Genomic DNA, 20981 nt, shown 5'->3' on the forward strand with positions numbered 1-20981 from the left:
TAAATATTTATGCACCCAACATAGGAGCACCTCCATGCATAAGGCAAATACTAACAGCCATAAAAGGGGAAATCGACAGTAACACAATCATAGTAGGGGACTTTAACACCCCACTTTCACCAATGGACAGATCACCCAAAATGAAAATAAATAAGGAAACACAAGCTTTAAAGGATACATTAAACAAATGGACTTAATTGATAATTTATAGGACATTCCATCCAAAAACAACAGAATACACATTTTTCTCAAGTGCTCATGGAACATTCTCCAGGATAGATCATATCTTGGGTCACAAATCAAGCCTTGGTAAATTTAAGAAAATTGAAATTGTATCAAGTATCTTTTCCAATCACAATGCTATGAGACTAAATATCAATTACAGGAAAAGATCTGTAAAAAATATAAACACATGGAGGCTAAACAATACACTACTTAATAACGAAGTGATCACTGAAGAAATCAAAGAGGAAATCAAAAAATACCTAGAAACAAATGACAATGGAGACATGATGACCCAAAACCTATGGGATGCAGCAAAAGCAGTTCTAAGAGGGAAATTTATAGCAATACAACCCTACCATAAGAAACAGGAAACATCTTGAATAAACAACCTAACCTTGCACCTAAAGCAACTAGAGAAAGAAGAACAAAAAAACCCCAAAGTTAGCAGAAGGAAAGAAATCATAAAGATCAGAGCAGAAATAAATGAAAAAGAAATGAAGGAAACGATAACAAAGATCAATAAAACTAAAAGCTGGTTCTTTGGGAAGACAAACAAAATTGATAAACCATTAGCCAGACTCATCAAGAAAAAAGGGGAGAAGACTCAAATCAATAGAATTAGGAATGAAAAAGGAGAAGTAACAACTTACACTGCAGAAATATAAAAGATCATAAGACATTACTACAAGCAACTCTATGCCAATAAAATGGACAACCTGGAAGAAACAGACAAATTCTTAGAAATGCACAACCTCCAAGACTGAACCAGGAAGAAATAGAAAATATGAACAGACCAATCACAAGCACTGAAATTGAAAGTGTGATTAAAAATCTTCCAACAAACTAAAGTCCAGGACCAGATGGCTTCACAGACGAATTCTATCAAACATTTAGAGAAGAGCTAACACCTATCCTTCTCAAACTCTTCCAAAATATAGCAGAGGGAGGAACACTCCCAAACTCATTCTACAAGGCCACCATCACTCTGATACCAAAACCGGACAAGGATGTCACAAAGAAAGAAAACTCCAGGCCAATATCACTGATGAACATAGATGCAGAAATCTTCAACAAAATACTAGCAAACAGAATCCAACAGCACATTAAAAGGATCATACACCATGATCAAGTGGGGTTATTCCAGGAATGCAAGGATTCTTCAATATACGCAGATCAATCAATGTGATACACCATATTAACAAATTGAAGGAGAAAAACCATAGGATCATCTCAATAGATGCAGAGAAAGCTTTCAACAAAATTCAACACCCCTTTATGATAAAAACCCTGCAGAAAGTAGGCATAGAGGGAATTTTCCTCAACATAATAAAGGCCATATATGACAAACCAACAGCCAACATCGTCCTCTATGGTGAAAAACTGAAAGCATTTCCACTAAGATCAGGAACAAGACAAGGTTGCCCACTCTCACCACTCTTATTCAACATAGTTTTGGAAGTTTTAGCCACAGCAATCAGAGAAGAAAAGGAAATAAAAGGAATCCAAATCGGAAAAGAAGAAGTAAAGCTGTCACTGTTTGCAGATGACATGATACTATACATAGAGAATCCTAAAGATGCTACCAGAAAACTACTAGAGCTAATCAATAAATTTGGTAATGTAGCAGGATACAAAATTAATTCACAGAAATCTCTGGCATTCCTATACACTAATGATGAAAAATCTGAAAGTGAAATCAAGAAAACACCCCATTTACCATTGCAACAAAAAGAATAAAATACCTAGGAGTAAACCTACCTAAGGAGACAAAAGACCTGTATGCAGAAAATTAAAAGACACTGTTGAAAGAAATTAAAGATGATACAAATAGATGCAGAGATATACCATGTTCTTGGATTGGAAGAACCAACATTGTGAAAATGACTCTACTACCCAAAGCAATCTACAGATTCAATGCAGTCCCTATCAAATTACCACTGGCATTTTTCACAGAACTAGAACAAAAAATTTCACAATTTGTATGGAAACACAAAAGACCCCAAATAGCCAAAGCAATCTTGAGAACGAGAAACGGATCTGGAGAAATCAGGCTCCCTGACTTCAGACTATACTACAAAGCTACAGTAATCAAGACAGTATGGTACTGGCACAGAAACAGAAATATAGATCAATGTAACAGGATAGAAAGCCCAGAAATAAACCCACACACATATGGTCACCTTGTCTTTGATAAAGAAGGCAGGAATGTACAGTGGAGAAAGGACAGCCTCTTCAATAAGTGGTGCTGGGAAAAATGGACAGGTACACGTAAAAGTATGAGATTAGAACACTCCCTAACACCATACACAAAAATAAGCTCAAAATGGATTAAAGACCTAAACATAAGGCCAGACACTATAAAACCCTTAGAGGAAAACATAGGCAGAACACTCTATGACATAAATCACAGCAAGATCCTTTTTGACCCACCTCCTAGGAAATGGAAATAAAAACAAAAACAAACAAATGGGACCTAATGAAACTTCAAAGCTTTTGCACAGCAAAGGAAACCGTAAACAAGATGAAAAGACAACCCTCAGAATGGGAGAAAATATTTGCAAATGAAGCAACTGACAAAGGATTAATCTCCAAAATTTACAAGCAGCTCATGCTGCTCAATAACAAAAAAACAAACAACCCAATCCAAAAATGGGCAGAAAACCTAAACAGACATTTCTCCAAAGAAGATATACAGACTGCCAACAAACACATGAAAGAATGCTCAACATCATTAATCATTAGAGAAATGCAAATCAAAACTACAATGAGATATCATCTCACACCAGTCAGAATGGCCATCATCAAAAAATCTAGAAACAATAAATGCTGGAGAGGGTGTGGAGAAAAGGGAACACTCTTGCACTGCTGGTGGGAATGTGAATTGGTACAGCCACTGTGGAGAACAGTATGGAGGTTTCTTAAAAAACTACAAATAGAACTACCATATGACCCAGCAATCCCACTACTGGGCATATACCCTGAGAAAACCATAATTCAAAAAGAGTCATGTACCAAAATGTTCATTGCAGCTCTACTTACAACAGCCAGGAGATGGAAACAACCTAAGTGTCCATTATTGGATGTATGCACAAAGATGATGTGGTACATGTATACAATGGAATATTACTCAGCCATAAAAAGAAATGGAATTGAGTGATTTGTAATGAGGTGGATGGACGTAGAGTCTGTCATACAGAGTGAAGTAAGTCAGAGGGAGAAAGACAGATACCGTATGTTGACATATATATATGGAACTTAAGAAAAAGAAAGTGTCATGAAGAACCTAGGGGTAAGAGAGGAATAAAGACACAGACCTACTAGAGAATGGACTTGAGGATATGGGGAAGGGTAAGCTGTGACAAAGCGAGAGAGTGGCATGGACATATATACACTACCAAATGTAAAATAGATAGCTAGTGGGAAGCAGCCGCATAGCACAGGGAGATCAACTCGGTGCTTTGTGACCACCTAGAGGGGTGGGATAGGGAGGGTGGGAGGGAGGGAGACACAAGAGGGAAGAGATATGGGAACATATGTATATGTATAACTGATTCACTTTGTTATAAAGCAGAAACTAACACACCATTGTCAAGCAATTATACTCCAATAAAGATGTTAAAAAAAAAAGTATTTTAAGAATACAGCTTCTTGTCTTTTAAGAACATGTCTATATAAGATATTGGACTTATTTACCTGATAAGCCAGCTTTCTGACAGCCTCTTTCACATCCTTGGTGCGCCCTACAATTTTTGGCAAAGTCTTTGCTGATGGCGCAATACATGATAACACTGCCCGCCTAACTTCTGGATTTGAATCATTTTCAATCAAAGTAGCATATGCTAAAAATAGAGCAATACATTTTAGTACGCTAACAACATATTATTTAGTTAGCCATAGTCATAGATAACCCACATTTTGATATTTAATCTTTAAAATGATAAAAATCATTTTTTAGTCTTACACATTTAATTTTAGCTGAAGATTTTTTTCTGCCAACATCCCTTAAAAAGGACAGAATTAGAAATTAGTCAATGGACTAGGCAGGAAGGCTAAAACTGAAAATAAATAACCCTAAAGATCATGGAAAATCCATCATTCAGATTATGTCTTTGCTACTCTTTAAGATTTAGAAACAAGTCTAGGATGGAAGCCAGTTTATTTTAAACGGATATGGCTTTATAAAGAGCTCAGTATTTTGATTTTTAATGAATCCTAAAAAGAAATAACTTCTGATCTTATCATTGAACAAAACTCATTTCCTGTATTTAAATATTTATTCACCTCTATTTCTCAGATTTTCCCATGCTTTATAATCAAGTATATGTTGACTACTAAACATATATGTTTCACATATTATTATGCCCCTCATTTAACACCAAAAAATACCAACTACCACCAGTTATCAAAATTATAAAGGTAGTAACAGGGACAAAGAGAAAAACAAACCAGAAGAGTTCCCAAAATAAACCTAGGCATATATGGAAAACTGGAATATGACTATCTTTATGAGCCCAGAGGTAGAGAAAGATTTCTTAAATAAAAGAAAGTGCAAATCATACAGGAAGAGACTGGTAATTCTGACATTAGGAATTTCTGCCCCAAAAAAGACATAGTGAAGACAGTGAAATAATCCATCGAAAGCAGGAAGATCTAACAATTCATATAACCCAAGGATTTGCCTTCAGAATATAAAAAGAACTCCAATTAATAAGACAAACCAATAGAAAAATGAGAACACGTTAATAGGCATTATACAGAAGAAACAAAATTGGCTGCTAAATATATGAAAAGATGCATAACAATGACATATGATACACACAACCTGATTAACAAAAATTTAAAAATCTGACAGTACCAAACACTAGAGAGGATATGGCTCAATGAACAAGTTTATGCACTGTTATTGGAAATATAAATTGATAAATGTTTTGTAGAACACTTGTACCTCATCTAATAAAGCTGAATGCACATATCCCAACAAGTCCACCCTTAGGTACATATCCTAGAAAAACTGTGCACCAGAAGCCATGTACTGTGTAAGAAAGTTCATAGCAACGACACTGTATTTTAAGAGGAAAATAACTGGAAACAACTAGAAGGTCCATCAATAATAGAAACAATAAAATTGTCTTACATTCATACAATAGAACAGTATATCAGTAATGTATCAACATGGATGAATGTTACAATGAGAAATAATGTTGAGAGCACAGAAAAATATAGTATGATCCACAAAACATACAAAATGATACGCAAAACTTAAACATTATTTAGAAGTATATACATGTGGTTAACTGTTTAAACAAACAAACAAAAGGGAACCCAAAATGCAAGATATTCGTTAATTCAGAGGGAGAGTAATATAACTAGAAAGGGACATAAGATAGGCTTCAGAGGTATTGATGATGCTCTATTTATTTTTAGGTTGGATGGTGGCTACTTGGGTATTTTTTTTTAATCATATATTTTTACATACATGTATGTGTGTGTGTGTATATAAACTATGCTCTTCCATAATATTTCATAATAAGAAAATTCATCTGCTGAGAATTTAACAAAGTCAGTGAAACTGAAAAAGGATTTAAGGAGCTATACATACCATTAACCACCAGGCATTCATCATCTTTGGGATCCTGAAGGCGTGAAAGAGCAAGAACTGCCTGTATCCTTACATTTGGAATTTTATCTTTCAATCTAATAAGCATGGCTTCATTAATTTTATCAAACAAATCATCATCAATCTGGGCATTTTCTGGCATATTTCCCAAGAGCTTGTTTATGAGCTGGCACACTCTAAATCTAACTGCATTGCTGTTTGCTTCATGAGACTAAAACAGAAACAAAACAAAATTTATTCCAAGTCACATACCATTACTAAATAATGACATACCATTTGAATTCTATGTTTAGAATTCAAGAATTTATAGCAATAATTCATTCCTTGCAGAAAAACTATAATGCTACCTTGATCCATATATACATGCTAAATACACATTACATAGCATAAAAGTCTCAAAATACACAGTCTAAAGTATCTGCTAAATTACAAAAGCATATTCCTCTTCGGAGGAACTCTTTACTTTTGAACTAGAGAACCCATTTCAAACAAATGTATGTAAGAACTGGTTCAGAATGGTCATTAAAAATTTAATGCTGGAGTTTTTAAAAGTTCACTTTTTAATCTTAATGACAGTTCTAATATTTCCTATAAAAGGCAGATTCGTTCAGACATTTTCTCAATTACCAGATATTCATTCTCTAAGATATACAAACTCCCATGGCCCTTTTAAAATAGTAAAATTTTCTACAATATTCCCTCGAAATTCTAGTTTTCGTATACCTTTAATAGAAAAGTAAACAAATAATTTAAAATGCCACCATCTTCCTCTTCTTCATCATCTTCCATATCTGATTGGTGAAATGAAGTAACAAACTTTGCTGCAAATTCTATTATCCTCTCCACAGCTGGTTCTCGTTTATAGACCACCATAGCATATTTAAGGTAATTAACAAACTCCTCATAAAAACCTGTTTTGTCATCCACCTGAAAGAGAAAAGAAACCCTTCACAAACTGCAGGGATAAAATCCTTTTTTCTCAACATTACTCTAAGACACTGAAAACACCAGCCCTAACGCAAACAAACTAAAATCATTATTTAGTAAACTCTCAATTATCCAAACCATCAAAGGGGAAATAAATTTGCACTAATTTCTCTCCAGAGAAATTTATTTCTCCCAGGAAGAAAACAAACATGAATTTTGACAGTGAAAGGACTCCTCTGATTTTTTTTTTTTAACACCCTTGAATTCTCAATATGATGCCTTGGTACCAGTTTAGTAAAAATCTGCTTCTTCATGAACAACCCAAAATCAACCACAGCTTTTGCATTTTACCGTATTACCCTTAATATTACACAGCAATTTCCTTTTGATATAACTCACATCCTACCTCATATCCTCAAGCCCTATACTGACTTACAATTTTTCTCGGACCTCAAGATAATTTATTCTCCCGAAATTCATGGTCCTATTCTTCTTGAGGTTTCATTTAAAAACGAAACAAACAGTAAATTCATGGTCCTATTCTTCTTGAAGTTTCATTTAAAAACGAAACAAACAGTATTTACATGACTAAGAAGAGCCAAGTCCTAACGATTAATTTGCTAATTGGTGATCTGATACAATTTAACAGTGGGGCGAGGTTTACGTAATTAAATGTGGGCGGTGATCTGAGGGACAACACCGCGTTCAGGATCCACGCTGCGGCCCTACACTAGATGCCCGGTCGCCACGGTACGCGCAAACTCTTTTCCAAGTTCACCGCCAGAGGATTAACGGTCCGCGCCGGAGGCCGCTGGGAAGAGGCGGGGGGGAGGGTCCTCTCCGAACCAGGTCGTGAAAGTTAAGGAGGTTGGAGTCTTGGTGCGCGGAGTCGGGAAGGTCGCGGGAAGCCCCCGGGAGAGGCCAGGCCGAGCCGGGGAAGGGAGGGGCGGGGGCCCGGTGCCGCGGGCCGCATCGCTTACCGAGTGGTAGGTGCGGCTCAGCGCCACCACCAGCTTCGCCTGGTTCTGGTGCGGCTGCTGCGCCAGCTGGAAGGCCTCCTTAATCGGCAGCAGCCTCTTCTCCGCCCCCATGGCGCCGGGACCCTGTCGTGACGAAGCCTGTCAGCGCTCGGCTTCAACTGACCGACTGACCACGGTCAGGGACTCCACAGGTACGCTTCAGTCTCCAGTCTGCAGGCGGCCGACAGCCGAGGGCGTGGTAACCGCCAGAGCGTTCAAATAACTCCCGCGGGAGAAGGAAATACGCGAGACTATCGCGAGAGTTTAGAGCGGCGAGAGTGGGAAGAGATGGGACCACCCCCTTCAACCCCACCGATGGGGCGCTTGCGCTTAGGGTCTTTTAAACCGTTTTCCGAGTGGGAAGTGGCGTTTCTAAGAGGAGGAGGAGTTGGCGCCCCCGGAAGTGGTATCCACCGGAGTGCGAGCCTTACGGCGGAGTGACTGTTGGATCAGAGCTGGTGGCGCCAGGCTTAGTCGTGTCTTGAGGCTGGGAGTGAGGCGAGGAAGAAGAACGGATCCTTCTTGGGTGAGAAAGGGAATCTGCTGAGGGGACGAATCCCTGCCCCCGCTGAAGGGGAGGAGGGATTCGTTCGGAGATCCGTCAAGAAGGGAGAGCTAGGGAGTGCTGGGCGGCGGCCTGGTTTCTACTGGAAGGGAGGATGTTCCGAGGTCTCCAGATGGAGGCGGGCCGCAGTATTTTTAAGCCTTAGGTCCGCGTCTGGTGGAGAGTCTGCAAACGTGTAAGGCAGTATGGGAAGAGAGGCACGGGTTAATTTAGGTACAGCTTGTTCTAGATGTACCGGCTTTCGAGGCCTGTTTACAGAGGTGCATAACGGCAATGTTTTCAACACAGAATGGAAAAAGAGTTTAGGGTAATGGTAAGATAAAGAAATTTGGAGTGCCTTCCGGCAGGAACTAAGTCTTTATTTAAACTGTTCTTTAATGGAATTATTTGAGACAATTATTAACATCTAAAGAAATAGATTACAAAGCAGCCTGTACGCCTTTTTTCCTGTTGAACTACCTTTCCTCCCTAGCAGCAATGGATTTTCTGAATTTACTGTTAATTTTTATGTATTAATGATATCTGAATAAATCTCTGAATAAGTATCTTGTATTGTTTTCATGTTCTAACATTATATGAATGATCCTATGTATGCAACTTGCTTTTTTCACTCAGTATTATTTTTGAGGTTTATTCATATTGATATTTTCATAACCATAACAACACCTTTTGGACCCATTGTCGAGGAAAAATTAACCAATGGTTGATCTAGGAAAGAAATGGAGAATTTTATTCAAGCCAACCTGAGGGTCATAACCTGTGAGACAATCTTTCAGGAAGCTCAGGACTGTCCTGCCCTTTGAGGTCTTAAGCACAGTAATATATGGGGGATTTTTTGTTTTTTTTTGTTTTTGCGGTACGCGGGCCTCTCACTGTTGTGGCCTCTCCCGTTGTGGAGCACGGGCGCCGGACGCGCAGGCTCAGCCGCCATGGCTTACGGGCCCAACCGCTCCGCGGCATGTGGGATCTTCCCGGACCAGGGCACGAACCCGTGTCCCCTGCATCGGCAGGCGGACTCTCAACCACTGCGCCACCAGGGAAGCCCAGTAATATATGTTTTTGAGACAAAGGGTTATACGTCAAATGACGTATTATTGACAGTTTACACAATCCAGATCTATAGTTACAAAGAGAGTAGTAGGTCATGGGTCATCTTGACTCCTTACAAGATTAAGAAGGAAGGTTATCTCCTAAGGAGGTTTGGTTAGTGCAGATACACAACACACACTAAAGGGGAGGGAAGAGGCCCAAAACAGGCAGAGAAAAATTTTGTGTTTAAATTTTTCTTGTCTTGCCATAAAGTATGAATTTTATTTCATCACCTTATATGCCAAGACACTGTTCTAAGCACTTTACTTCATTTAATCCTTAGGCACAACCCTTGTAAATTCTTTCCGTCTTTTTAAGAAGAGGAAACTGAGGTACATATAGGTTGCTCTAGAATTCTATTGTATGAGCATGCCATAATTTATTCATCTATTCTCTTCATAGTCCTAATTCCTGAAACATTGCAGGTATTCAAATGCTAGTTAAAATAGTAAATATGGTAGCAGTAATAGTAAATATTGGGTTGCCCATAATTTCAAAATTATCAAAATGTCTAATTTCTGAAAAGGCAAGAGGGGTGGGTATTTTAGGTTAATCAGCTAGAGGGAAAGCAGAGGTTTAAGAGTGCATGGAATATAGTCGATAACATTTATAATCTCACTATAGCTAAAATGTAGAATACCTAGACAGCTGTGGTGAAAGAAACCTAGAACGGGCATTAATTTTTTAACCAGCTATATCCAAAGTATCATTTCAACATGTACTCAACATAAATTATATTGATGAGATAATTTACATTCTTTTTTTTCCTATTAAGTCTTTGGAATTGGGAATTATTTTACACTAGCTACATTTCAAACTGCTCAATAAACATGGGGCTAGTGACTACAGTATTAGATAGTGTAGAACTATTCTTACTTTGGGAACCACTGAATATACCATTTGTTTTTCATGTAAAATCAACTGGTGAACTAAAAGTTAGAACAAACTAATATTTGGAGAAATTTTTCTTATTTTGTGGCCTTTAATTGCTCAGCTCTCCTTATGCTTTGGGTGCCTGCTACCTTTGTTGCTTTGTTTAACTGTGAAATTTCTAACAATATTATTTCATTTACCATATTTTATTTGGTTACCCACAAATGAGAGGTGACTTCATACCATTTTGTCATTACTGAGGGATGAGGCATCTGGCCACCAGAGGTCAGCCTAAGTATATTTTGACCATCTTGGGCAGGGGGGATTAATAACATGTTTTTGTTCAGTATTTTTGGAACATTATCTGAAAAGTTAAAAAAAAAGATACTAGATTACAAAAATGGCAGCCTTTGGAATGGAAGAAAATATTTTCAAGCCATATATCCTGTAAGATGTTAATATCAAAAATATATAAGGACTCATATAATTCAGTAGCAAAAAAATTAATAATAACCTGCTTTAAAAATGAGCAAAGGACCTGAATAGACATTTTTCCAGAGAACACCTACAAATGGCCAACATGTATATGAAAAGGAGCTCAACATCACTTATCATCAGGGAAATGCAAATCACAACCACAATAAGGTATCACTTCACACCTGTCAGGATGGCTGTTATCAAAAAGTCAGAAGATAACAAGTGTTGGTGAGGATTAGGACCCTTAAACACATTGGTGGGAAACAATATGGAGGTTCCTCAAAAAAGTAAAAATAGAGCTATCATATGATCCAGCAATCCCCCTTCTTGGTATATATTCAAAGGATAAAATTACTATCTCAAAGATATATCTGCATTCCCATGTTTATTGCAGCATTATTCACATCTTAATCTTGGTTAAGATTGGAACCAAGATATGGAAATAATCTAAGTGTCCATCAATGAATGAATGAATAAAGAAGATGTGACATTTATATACATACACAATTAAGTCTTTAAAAAGAAGGAAATCCTGCAACTTACAACAACATGGGTCAACCTGGAGGACATTCTGCCATGTGAAATAAACCAGACACAGAAAGACAAATACTGTATGATCCCACTTATATGTGGAATCTTAAAAAGTTGAACTCATAGTAATAAAGAGTAGAATGGGAGTTATCAGTGGCTAGCGGGTGGAGGAAATAGATATCAAAGCATACAGACTTTCTGGAGACCTAATGTACATCATAATGACTATAGTTGATCATGTATACTTGAAATTTGCTGAGAATAGATCTCGAGTGTTATCACATGCAAAAAAAACATATAGTAACTGTGAGGTGATGGGTATGTTAATTAGCTTGATTGTGTAACCATTTCACAGTGAATACATATATCAAAGCATCACATTGTACATGTTAAATATATGTAATTTGTTAATTATACCTCGATAAAACTGGTAAAAAAAAAAAGATGCTATATTAAGCTTAAACTCACTGCCTTTAGGTTACCTGTGTCTTGACTTTTTCTCTAAATGCTATAGGGAAAAGAACACACTGTAGCAACTAAACTAAGCAAACTAACTAATTCGTATGGTAAGGCTATTTAGTTCTGAAATTACAGAAAAATGGTTCTTTCAAAGTAAATTATGCATGGGAGTGTACAGAGTAAGTGGTTAATTCACTTTTGATATGAGGGTATTATTACTCATGGAATGTAAAGAGGTAACAGTGATGGGTTCACTCTAGAATTTACATATGCCTTCAAAGAAACTTTGTTTTATTTTTGCTTAACAAAAAAAAGTAGGGTGAGCCTTTAAAGAATGCTTTGAGCAACATAATTACTGAAGTATAGCCAATCAATAATCATGCAAATGGAATCTGGTTGAAATGAAAATAGTAAAAATATAAGAGGACAGAAGAATTAAAAGCTAACCCCTGGGGACTTCCCTGGTGGTGCAGTGGTTAAGAATCCGCCTGCCAATGCAGGGGACACAGGTTCGAGCCCTGGTCCGGGAAGATCACACATGCCGCGGAGCAACGAGCCCGTGCACCACAACTACTGAGCCTGTGCTCTAGAGCCCAGGAGCCACAACTACTAACCCCGTGCTCCGCAACAAGAGAAGCCACCACAATGAGAAACCCACGCACCGCACTGAAGAGTAGCCCCCGCTCGCCACACTGAAGAAAGCCTGGGTGCAGCAACAAAGACCCAACACAACCAAAAATAAATAATTAATTAGTTTTTTAAAAAAAGTTAACACCTGTCTCAATAAAATACGGTATGTTTTAAATTTTCCTTTTGTTTTCAGATTGAAGTAGGTAATAATATTATAAACTTTTTAAAGTATTTGCACTCATGTTCTTAAAGATGAAGTTATAAGCAGTGACCTTTATGTTGCTTTAGTAGCATTATCTTTGTTGATCTTGTTTAAAAAAATTATTTCATTTGTCTTTGTACAACATACTACCAAATCACCTGAATATAATTTAGGAATTTTTGTCTCCCTAGAATAAAAGTGAAACATGCTTGTATAGTTACTTACAGCAGGCCTTCATCATTCTCTCATTAATTTTTCCAAAAAATTTGCTAAGCCCCTAATACGTGCCAGACACTGCAGAGAACTAAATTAGATAAAGAATGAGTAGAAGCCAGAGAAATGTTTTTTAGAGGAATAGTACCGACACGAAGCCAGACCATATTCACTTCAGTGTGTATTTGAAACTAGAGATGTTAGCTAACTTTCATTTTGGAAATCATTCCTACATGATGGCATGAGTGGGATCTTGATATTTTGGTTTTGCTTTTTTCGTTCAGACCTATGCCTTTAGTCCATCCATGTTGCTATGTATACTTCTAATGTGCTTTTAACACATGTTAACCTATCCACTCCTCCAGTGATGGAAGCCTGGAATGCTTCTATTTCTTTACCATCAAAGATGACTCCCCAGAGTACATGTTGGTCTTATGGAGAATTTCTCTGCTATATATACCCAAGAGTGGAATTCCTACATCATGAGTTGTGCAAATAGTTTGACTAAGTAGTGCTGCCAGATTGCTCTTCAGAAAGGTTACCCCAGTCTGTAATCCCACCAGTAGTGCTGGTTTCTAAGGGAGTTCCTTTAGTCCCCTCACGAACACTTGGCTTTTTCCAGCTTTCTGATTTTTACCAAAATAATAGAATAATGTGATATCTATTTACTCATCATATAGTTAATGGCCTGTGGATTTTCTCTTCTGTAAATTGGATATTTTTGTCCTTTGTCCATTTCTTTATTGAGACTGCTACCTTTTTGGTTGTTGTTGATTTGTAGTTAACTTTGTTCTTGATGTGTTTAGTTCAATCCAAAAATACTAATTTTGATGTGATTGAATTCATCGTATTTTGGTCTTGTGCATTATGTTTTTTTAAGAAGTGCTTCTCTGGCCCTAAGTCACAAAGATATTCTCCTGCATTATATTCTATTAACTATACAGTTTTACAATTCTCATTTAGGTCTTTAACCTGTCATGAGTCCTCCTTTGTATGTGGCATTATATAGTTATACAGTTTTATTTTTCTTCATGTAATGAGCCAGTTTTTACCAATATTACTATATACTAAATGCATTCATTCCCCCTTGATTTATGTGCCAACTTTACTGTATACTACATTCTTAAGTCTTATGTGGCTCTATTTCTGAGCTTTGTTCCATTGGACTATTTGTTCTTATACTAACCACCCTACTTTAATTTCTGTGGCTTCTGTAACATGTGTAATAATATGTGTTAATATCTTGTAGGCCATGATATTTACTTTACTCTTCTGCTTAAATAGTTTGTTTAGCTATATGTGGAATTTTATTCTTAACATATTGGAATTGTACAAATTAATTTGGAAAAAAGTTCTTTATAATATTCATTGTTCCATCCAAGAGCATGGAATGTCTGTCTATTTTAAATCATCTATGTCCTTCATTAGAATTTTACAGTCTTCTTCATAGAGGTCTCGCATATTATTGATTAGTTCTTAAATCCTTTATAGGTTTTTTATTTTGCCCCTATTGTGCAAGTGATGTATGTAATACATTTCATGGTTAGTATTGCTGGTGTTAAGAGTGCCTGGGGTCAAATCCTGATTCTATCACTTAGTAGATATATGACCCTGGACAGGTAGCTTAAGCCTCATGTATAAAATGGGGTCAATAAAAGTACCTATCTTATAGGATTGTTAGGAGAATTTTAAATGAGTTAACATTTGTGCAGTTCCTAGAATAGTACCTGGAAAATTTTAAGAGCTATATAAATAAATTAATGAATAGTCATAGGTTAATCTCAGATCCAGGAACTTTGTTGAACTCTTTTATTAGCTCTAATAGTTTATAAGTTAGGCTTTTTTTAATGTTAGATGACCATATCATCTGTAAATTATCTTTTTTCCAGTTCTCACACCTTTTTTAAAAAAAACATTGATTAGGACTTTGGTACTTTGTTACACTGGTACTTTGTTACACAATATCAGTCCTTACATCCTTATCTAATTTCTTTTTTTTAATTAATTTATTTACTTTTGGCTGCGTTGGGTCTTTGTTGCTGCGCTCAGGCTTTCTCTAGTTGTGGCGAACGGGGGCTATTCTTCCTTGTGGAGCACGGGCTCTAGGCGCGCGGGCTCTAGAGCTCAGGCTCAGTTGTCATGGCGCACGGGCTAAGTTGCTCCGCGGCATGTGGGATCTTCCTGGACCACAGATAGAACCCTTGTCCCTTGCATTGAGAGGCGGATTCCTAACGACTGCGCCACCAGGGAATTCCCTAATTTCATTTTTAAAGGGAATATATCTGAAGTTTCTCATTTAGAATATTTGCTGAAAGTTTTTCATAGATAATTTTTACCTTGTTGAGAAAGTAACTTTCTCTTCCTAGTTTGGTAAGAGCATTTTGTTTTTTAAAACATAAATAGGTGTTGATCAAGAACCAAGAACGGTTAAATATCCATAGTTAATAAAATTATCTAATTTATTTTATTGCTGTAGTGACTTATATTTATAAATTTTATGAAGTTGAGATATTCTTGCTTTCCTATGATAAGCTCTATATGATTGTGACATTCTTTTTTTCTTTAATACACTATTACATTTTGTTAGGTAATATTTGAAATTTTTGCAAGTGAAATGAGCCTTTCTTATTTGCTTCATCTCTAGATTTGGAATTAATATTTTATTATCCTCATAAAAGGAGTTTTATGCTATTTTTCTTTTTTCTGGAACAATTTATATAAAATATGTATTAATTTCCTTGGAAGTTTAGTGGAACTCTCTTATAAAACCATTTGCACCTGGTGTTTTTAATAGGTTGTTACCTTTTGAGTTTCTTTAATACTGGTCTGTTTTATTCAAGTTATCTATTTCTTCCTGTACAAATTTTAGTATTTTATATTCTTCTAGAATTTAGCCATTTTATCTAGGTTTTCACATTTTAGCATATATTATGTTTTTAATTTGGGGGGGGTATTTTAAAATCTCTTTCCTGATAACTCTCACCAGTTTTGTTTTTCTTATTCATATTTTCAGAAAACCGTCTTTCAGTTTTATCACTCTATTATTCTTTTATATACTATTTAATTTTTGCCTTTATTATTTCCTTTCAGCTTATTTTGCTGTTGCGCTTTTCCATTGTCTTGAATTGAATGCTTAACTTGTGCGTATTTAAACTTCCTTGTTTCCTCATCAGTGTATTTAAAGCTATAAATTTCTTCTAGGCACTGGTTTGGCCATACCCCACAAATTTTTGCTTGTGAGGTTATATTATTATTCAGTTTTATATCTAATATCTTTTATGATTTCCATTTTATTGATTCATGAGCTATTTAGTTTCCTAACAGGATTACTTTTAACTAACCTTTAATATCTACTTTTATTGCATTATGGTTAGAGAATTTAGTCTAAATGAAATTGACCCTTTGGAATCTAGTTATACTTTATAACCTAATGCATGAACTATTTGTGTGTGTGTGTGTGTGTATGTGTGTACTTAATATCTGTTCTGTTTGGTATAGAGTTTTGTATACTTAAATAATATAATACCTAAAGTATATTAATATTTTAACTTTTTCAGAATGCTTGTATCCCTGCTTATATTCCCCTGTCAGTTCTATTAGTTGTTACTAGAGAAATTTTGAGGATGTGCCTTAGGGTCATAGATGTTTATGATGAGTGTATCACTTTCATTGTTTTCCTTTTACTAGTATTATCATCAATCTTTGTCCCTTATATTTTTTTGCCTTGAAATATTTTTTTGTTGGATATTAAGATTGCTGTCCCAGCTTTATTCTGGTCCACAGTTACCTGATATATATTTTTTCATATTTTTAGCTTTGACCTTTTTTGGTTCTTTTTGCTTTAAAATATCTTTTGTTAGCAGCATATTGTTAAATCTTGTTTTGTTTGGTTGATCCAGTCTGAGTGTCTGCCTTTAAATTGTCAGTTTAAGCTGTTTATATTCATTTTAACTCCTGCTATATTAAGATTTATACCTGCCATCTTCCCTCATTATCTGTAGAGTATGGTCATAGGACCACAACCTCTGGGGTCCCAGCAAGAGTTCTACAACCAGCTCTACAACCAGCACAGGTCCCCTAGAACTAATCCCAACAAGCACCTCTAAAGATAAAAAAGATATCTTTTATAGCTCCCTATTTGGAGTTTGGAGCATAAGGGATCTGCTCTTTCCTGGGCTAGAACTGCATGATAAAAAAACTAGCCCAGATATGTACCAACAAAAGATTAAAGTGGCCCCAGGCTCTTCTTCCCAATTTTGTCTTGGTAGGATCCATTCCCAGTAGGAAACTCTGCCTAAACTTATGTGCTAGAGATGGGAAAGCTGATAAGGCTTCTTGCTCAACACCATGTGCTTGGATAGTCTATGAAGTTAGATGGATAATAATGTTACCCAGTGCTTTCAGGCTTTAATATCATGTCTCTAGTCTTCTCATTCACAGGTTAAGGCTACCTTTCCAGATAGTCCAACAACTAAGTCACCAGTTTCCAAGGACATTTGCACCACCTATGGAAAACATCAGATCCGTGCACACCAGACAGATCCTTGACACCTCGTCCCACCATCTCTCTGCGCAAAAGTTGCTGCACCAGCGGACAAAGAAGGCGACCACTGAGTTTCTTTTTATTATGAAATAGATATAATATCTCTGCCAGCAAAAAAGAGTACACAAAGTGTCTCTTCATAATTTCACAACCAGTTGAGACCATGCTAAGAAAATCAGCTTGCCTAGATGAGGACCCCTTCTCTTCTTGGGTAGCCAGGATTTGAAGGAGAGACTCTGACCTGTGCCACTGGTAAGTGACTAAATTTTACACACTGAACTGGTCCTGAGAACTGAGCTGTCTTCTTTGTAAGTGAAGAATATACAACATAATCTTGAAGAACTGCACAGTGGTGCAAGCCAGAGGCATACTGTGTGTGTGTAACAGACTGAGAAACAGACAAATGAATCCTATTGAAAGGATTTCTCATCTTCTGCTTCTATTTGCCAGTGTTAGTGTTTTACTGGCTTAGATTGTTACCTTTTTCTGTTACCTTTTTTTCTATACTGTTGTTCTATTCTAATGGGTCCTAGAAATCCCTCTCCTGACCCCTTATCAGAATCAGAAAGTGAGGAAGAAGAAAATGCTAACTACCTAAATGAGAGTTCTGGGGAAGAGTGGGATTCCTCTGAAGAAGAGGACCCTGTGGTGCCCAACCTAACACCTCTTGAGAGTCTTGCCTGGCAGGTTAAGTGCCTTTTAAAATATTCTACAACTTGGAAACCTTTAAATCCTAATTCCTGGTTGTATCATGCTAAACTCTTGGATGCTAGCACACCAGTCCATATACTACGAGAGATAGGACTAAGACTCTCCCATTGCTCCCATTGTGTACCCAAACTGGAACCGATTCCTGAATGGCCTCCTCTAGCTTCTTGTGGAGTCCCACCTTTTCAAAAGCCCCTTATGAGTCCCAGCCGGCTTTCTAGAGATCATGCCACTCTAAATGGGGCACTGCAATTTGCCACCAAACAGTTAAGCCGAACATTGAGTAGAGCCACTCCCATACCTGAATACCTAAAACAAATTCCTAATTCATGTGTTTCTGGTTGTTGCTGTGGCTGGTTAACTAAAACAGTTAAGGAAACAACCCGCACTGAACCCATCAACACTACTTACTCCTACACTGACTTCCAAAAGGCAGTTAACAAACTCCTAACTGCATCACTATAAAGATCCACCATTCCTTCTCATATCTCTCGTGTTGCCAGTTGAGAAAGGAATACAGTTACACAGCCCACAGTTGAGGAACTAACAAACATCTTCTCAACCAAACTGTCCTGATATGCCAAAATACGATCAAGTACTGAATATAATACCCAAGAGTCCTGTAACTCCAGTACAGAAGATGTGCATTGTGAGCATTCACTTTGAAAGACCCTGTGGTTAAAATGAGAACTTCAGTAGAGAATTAGCTAAAAGGGACCTTATTACAAGAGATAAGTTGACTATTCTCCACACTTAGTTCTCCCCGCAGTTTACTCTGCCTGTCTAATGGACTTAACTAGATACCTAATTATTAATGGGAAGGAAAAGGAGGCCACTACCCCATTTGTTACCCAACTTTCAGAATAGCCATTGTGGAAAGTGGTAAGTTAGCTACTCCCAGTAACACCTTTCTGAGCATACTTTTCTCTGATACTCATTTCTAGGGAGGTAGCTGAGTTAAATTGAATAACTAGATAAAAGAAAATGGTGGGAATATGGATTTATCTCCCTCTTTTTATATTGGTAGACCTATATATGGCACCCTTTAGGAGTTCCTGTTTTGGGGGGAGGGAGTGCAGTAGTGTAGTAGTAGTCTACACTGCTCCAAACCTATTATGGAACCTGCAGTTACGGCATAAACATTTTATAGGCTCCCACCAGGCAGTCTCTAGCTAAAGTGGCTTATAAGATCATACCTGGGGATTAAACAGACACCTGTTCCGTAGGCAATTATATTTCCTGCATCTTGGCATCCAGACCTTAGTCAAGAGTAAATAAAACCCATTCCAAAGACCAATGGGAAAAAATTAAGAGAGCATTTATGTTAGTGGATTAAAGTATTTCATCTGTATGATGTTCCCTGGAGCAGTACTTCATGCACTTTCCATGTCCATTGCAAACTTTTCAGGAACTTTACTGCAGAAATTCTCAGCCTAATACAGTCTGAAGTTGAAGAGTTTTTTAGCATCATTGTTTTCCTACATCTAGCTTTAGATTTTTTTTTCTGGCTGAATAGAAAGCATATGTACCCTTGTAAATGAATCTTGCTGTGTTTATTTAGATGAGTCAAAACGTAGAAATCAACATACATAAAATGCATGAGACCAGTAAGTCTTTTCACACACCTACAATAAAGAGTGAAACCTTTGTGTGATCCTGGTTGACTGGGCATCTAAAGGGAATCAGAAAACAGATTGTTAAAGATATATATCTCTCCTTATTTTAATTTTGCTTTTTCCTGTTCTCCATAATTAAGTGCTGTATACAGTGTGGCATCAAAAAATTGAAGCATTAATGGAATCACAAATTCTATAAATGTATAGCAACTTTAAGGAGAGAGGAGAATGTTTATAACCTAATGAGTAGTTTCTGCTGAACCTTAGTTGTCTCCTCTTAAGGAAAAAGGAGGGAATTATAGTAGGTAGAAAAAAATACTTGTTAATGGAAAACTTGTTACTGAACTGAAACCATATAATGTTAGTGTAACTGAATGTATCAGTAACTGTTCCTATGTAGATGTTCTATGAAGTTGGTTTTTAAAATGTTACAAAAACCTGTTTCTTTCTTTGTTTCTTTTTTTTCTTTTTTTTCTTTTTAGGGGAAGGTGGGAAGAGGTAGAGGGGTCTAAAAATTAAAATCTGTTGATGTTTATGTAACCATCATATGTTCCTGTGTGTGTGTGTGTGTGTGTGTGTGTGTGTGTAAAAGTGCCTTGTTCATGAACACATTTTTGCTGTTCATTCCCAAAGGAAGCCTTTCCCCAGCTTCCCAGCTGAATAAACCAACAGCTTTGTACATGCTGAACAGAGTATGGTCATTTATTCTTCACAAATGAAATAGATTCTGCTTTGCTTAAGGCATATTCAACATTCACCAAGTGCTGAATAGAGTCCATAGAGATACAGTGTATCTGATAGGAGGTGACTTGGCAGCTCTAGAAAAGAAACACAGTTGAAGAGGAAAGTGTCAGATATGCAGTCAAGACCCAGATTTGAACCCATTTGTTTGTATATAAGTAATTCCAGGTTGCACAAAATGATTGATAGATACCTAAATAAGCCTTAAGCCTTTACTTCTTTTTTTTTTTTTTTTAACATCTTTATTGGGGTATAATTGCTTTACAATGGTGTGTTAGTTTCTGCTTTATAACAAAGTGAATCAGTCATACATAAACATATGTTCCCATATGTCTTCCCTGTTGTGTCTCCCTCCCTCCCGCCCTCCCCATCCCACCCCTCCAGGCTGTCACAAAGCACCGAGCCAATATCCCTGTGCCATGCGGCTGCTTCCCACTAGCTATCTACCTTACTGCGTTTGTTACTGTGTATATGCCCATGACTCTCTCTCGCCCTGTCACAGCTCACCCTTCCCCCTCCCCATAACCTCAAGTCCGTTCTCTAAGA

The 20981-nt window shown here is 37.0% G+C and overlaps 2 protein-coding genes across 5 annotated transcripts in view; one reads left to right on the forward strand and one right to left on the reverse strand.

Moving 5' to 3' along the window:
• NCAPG (non-SMC condensin I complex subunit G) overlaps positions 1–7978 on the reverse strand; it is a 46174-nt gene extending 38196 nt beyond the window's left edge. For 2 of the 3 annotated variants that reach the window (XM_027103278.1, XM_027103277.1), the window contains exons 1-4: positions 7750–7978; positions 6566–6769; positions 5825–6053; positions 3919–4064 (exon numbers count right to left, since the gene is read on the reverse strand). In XM_027103278.1, coding sequence (XP_026959079.1) covers positions 3919–4064; positions 5825–6053; positions 6566–6769; positions 7750–7860 — 690 coding nt within the window. In that variant the 5' untranslated portion in view covers positions 7861–7978. The remainder of the gene's footprint in view (positions 1–3918; positions 4065–5824; positions 6054–6565; positions 6770–7749) is intronic. The other variant, XM_027103279.1, reaches the window with a different exon arrangement.
• A 143-nt stretch (positions 7979–8121) lies between these two features.
• DCAF16 (DDB1 and CUL4 associated factor 16) lies at positions 8122–20378 on the forward strand. Of its 2 annotated transcripts, none has more exons than XM_027103281.1 (2): positions 8122–8314; positions 17253–20378. In XM_027103281.1, exon 2 carries the CDS (start codon positions 17893–17895, stop codon positions 18541–18543), a length of 651 nt encoding a protein of 216 aa, XP_026959082.1. In that variant the 5' UTR covers positions 8122–8314; positions 17253–17892; the 3' UTR covers positions 18544–20378. The 2 variants fall into 2 exon arrangements, with proteins under 2 accessions (XP_026959082.1, XP_026959081.1); XM_027103280.1 differs by having other exon boundaries at positions 17268–20378.
• The last annotated feature ends 603 nt before the right edge of the window (positions 20379–20981 follow it).

Source organism: Aethalodelphis obliquidens, unplaced genomic scaffold, assembly GCF_003676395.1.
Source record: "Aethalodelphis obliquidens isolate GAN/ISIS:26980383/991018 unplaced genomic scaffold, ASM367639v1 scaffold6, whole genome shotgun sequence".
NCBI lineage: Eukaryota > Metazoa > Chordata > Mammalia > Artiodactyla > Delphinidae > Aethalodelphis > Aethalodelphis obliquidens.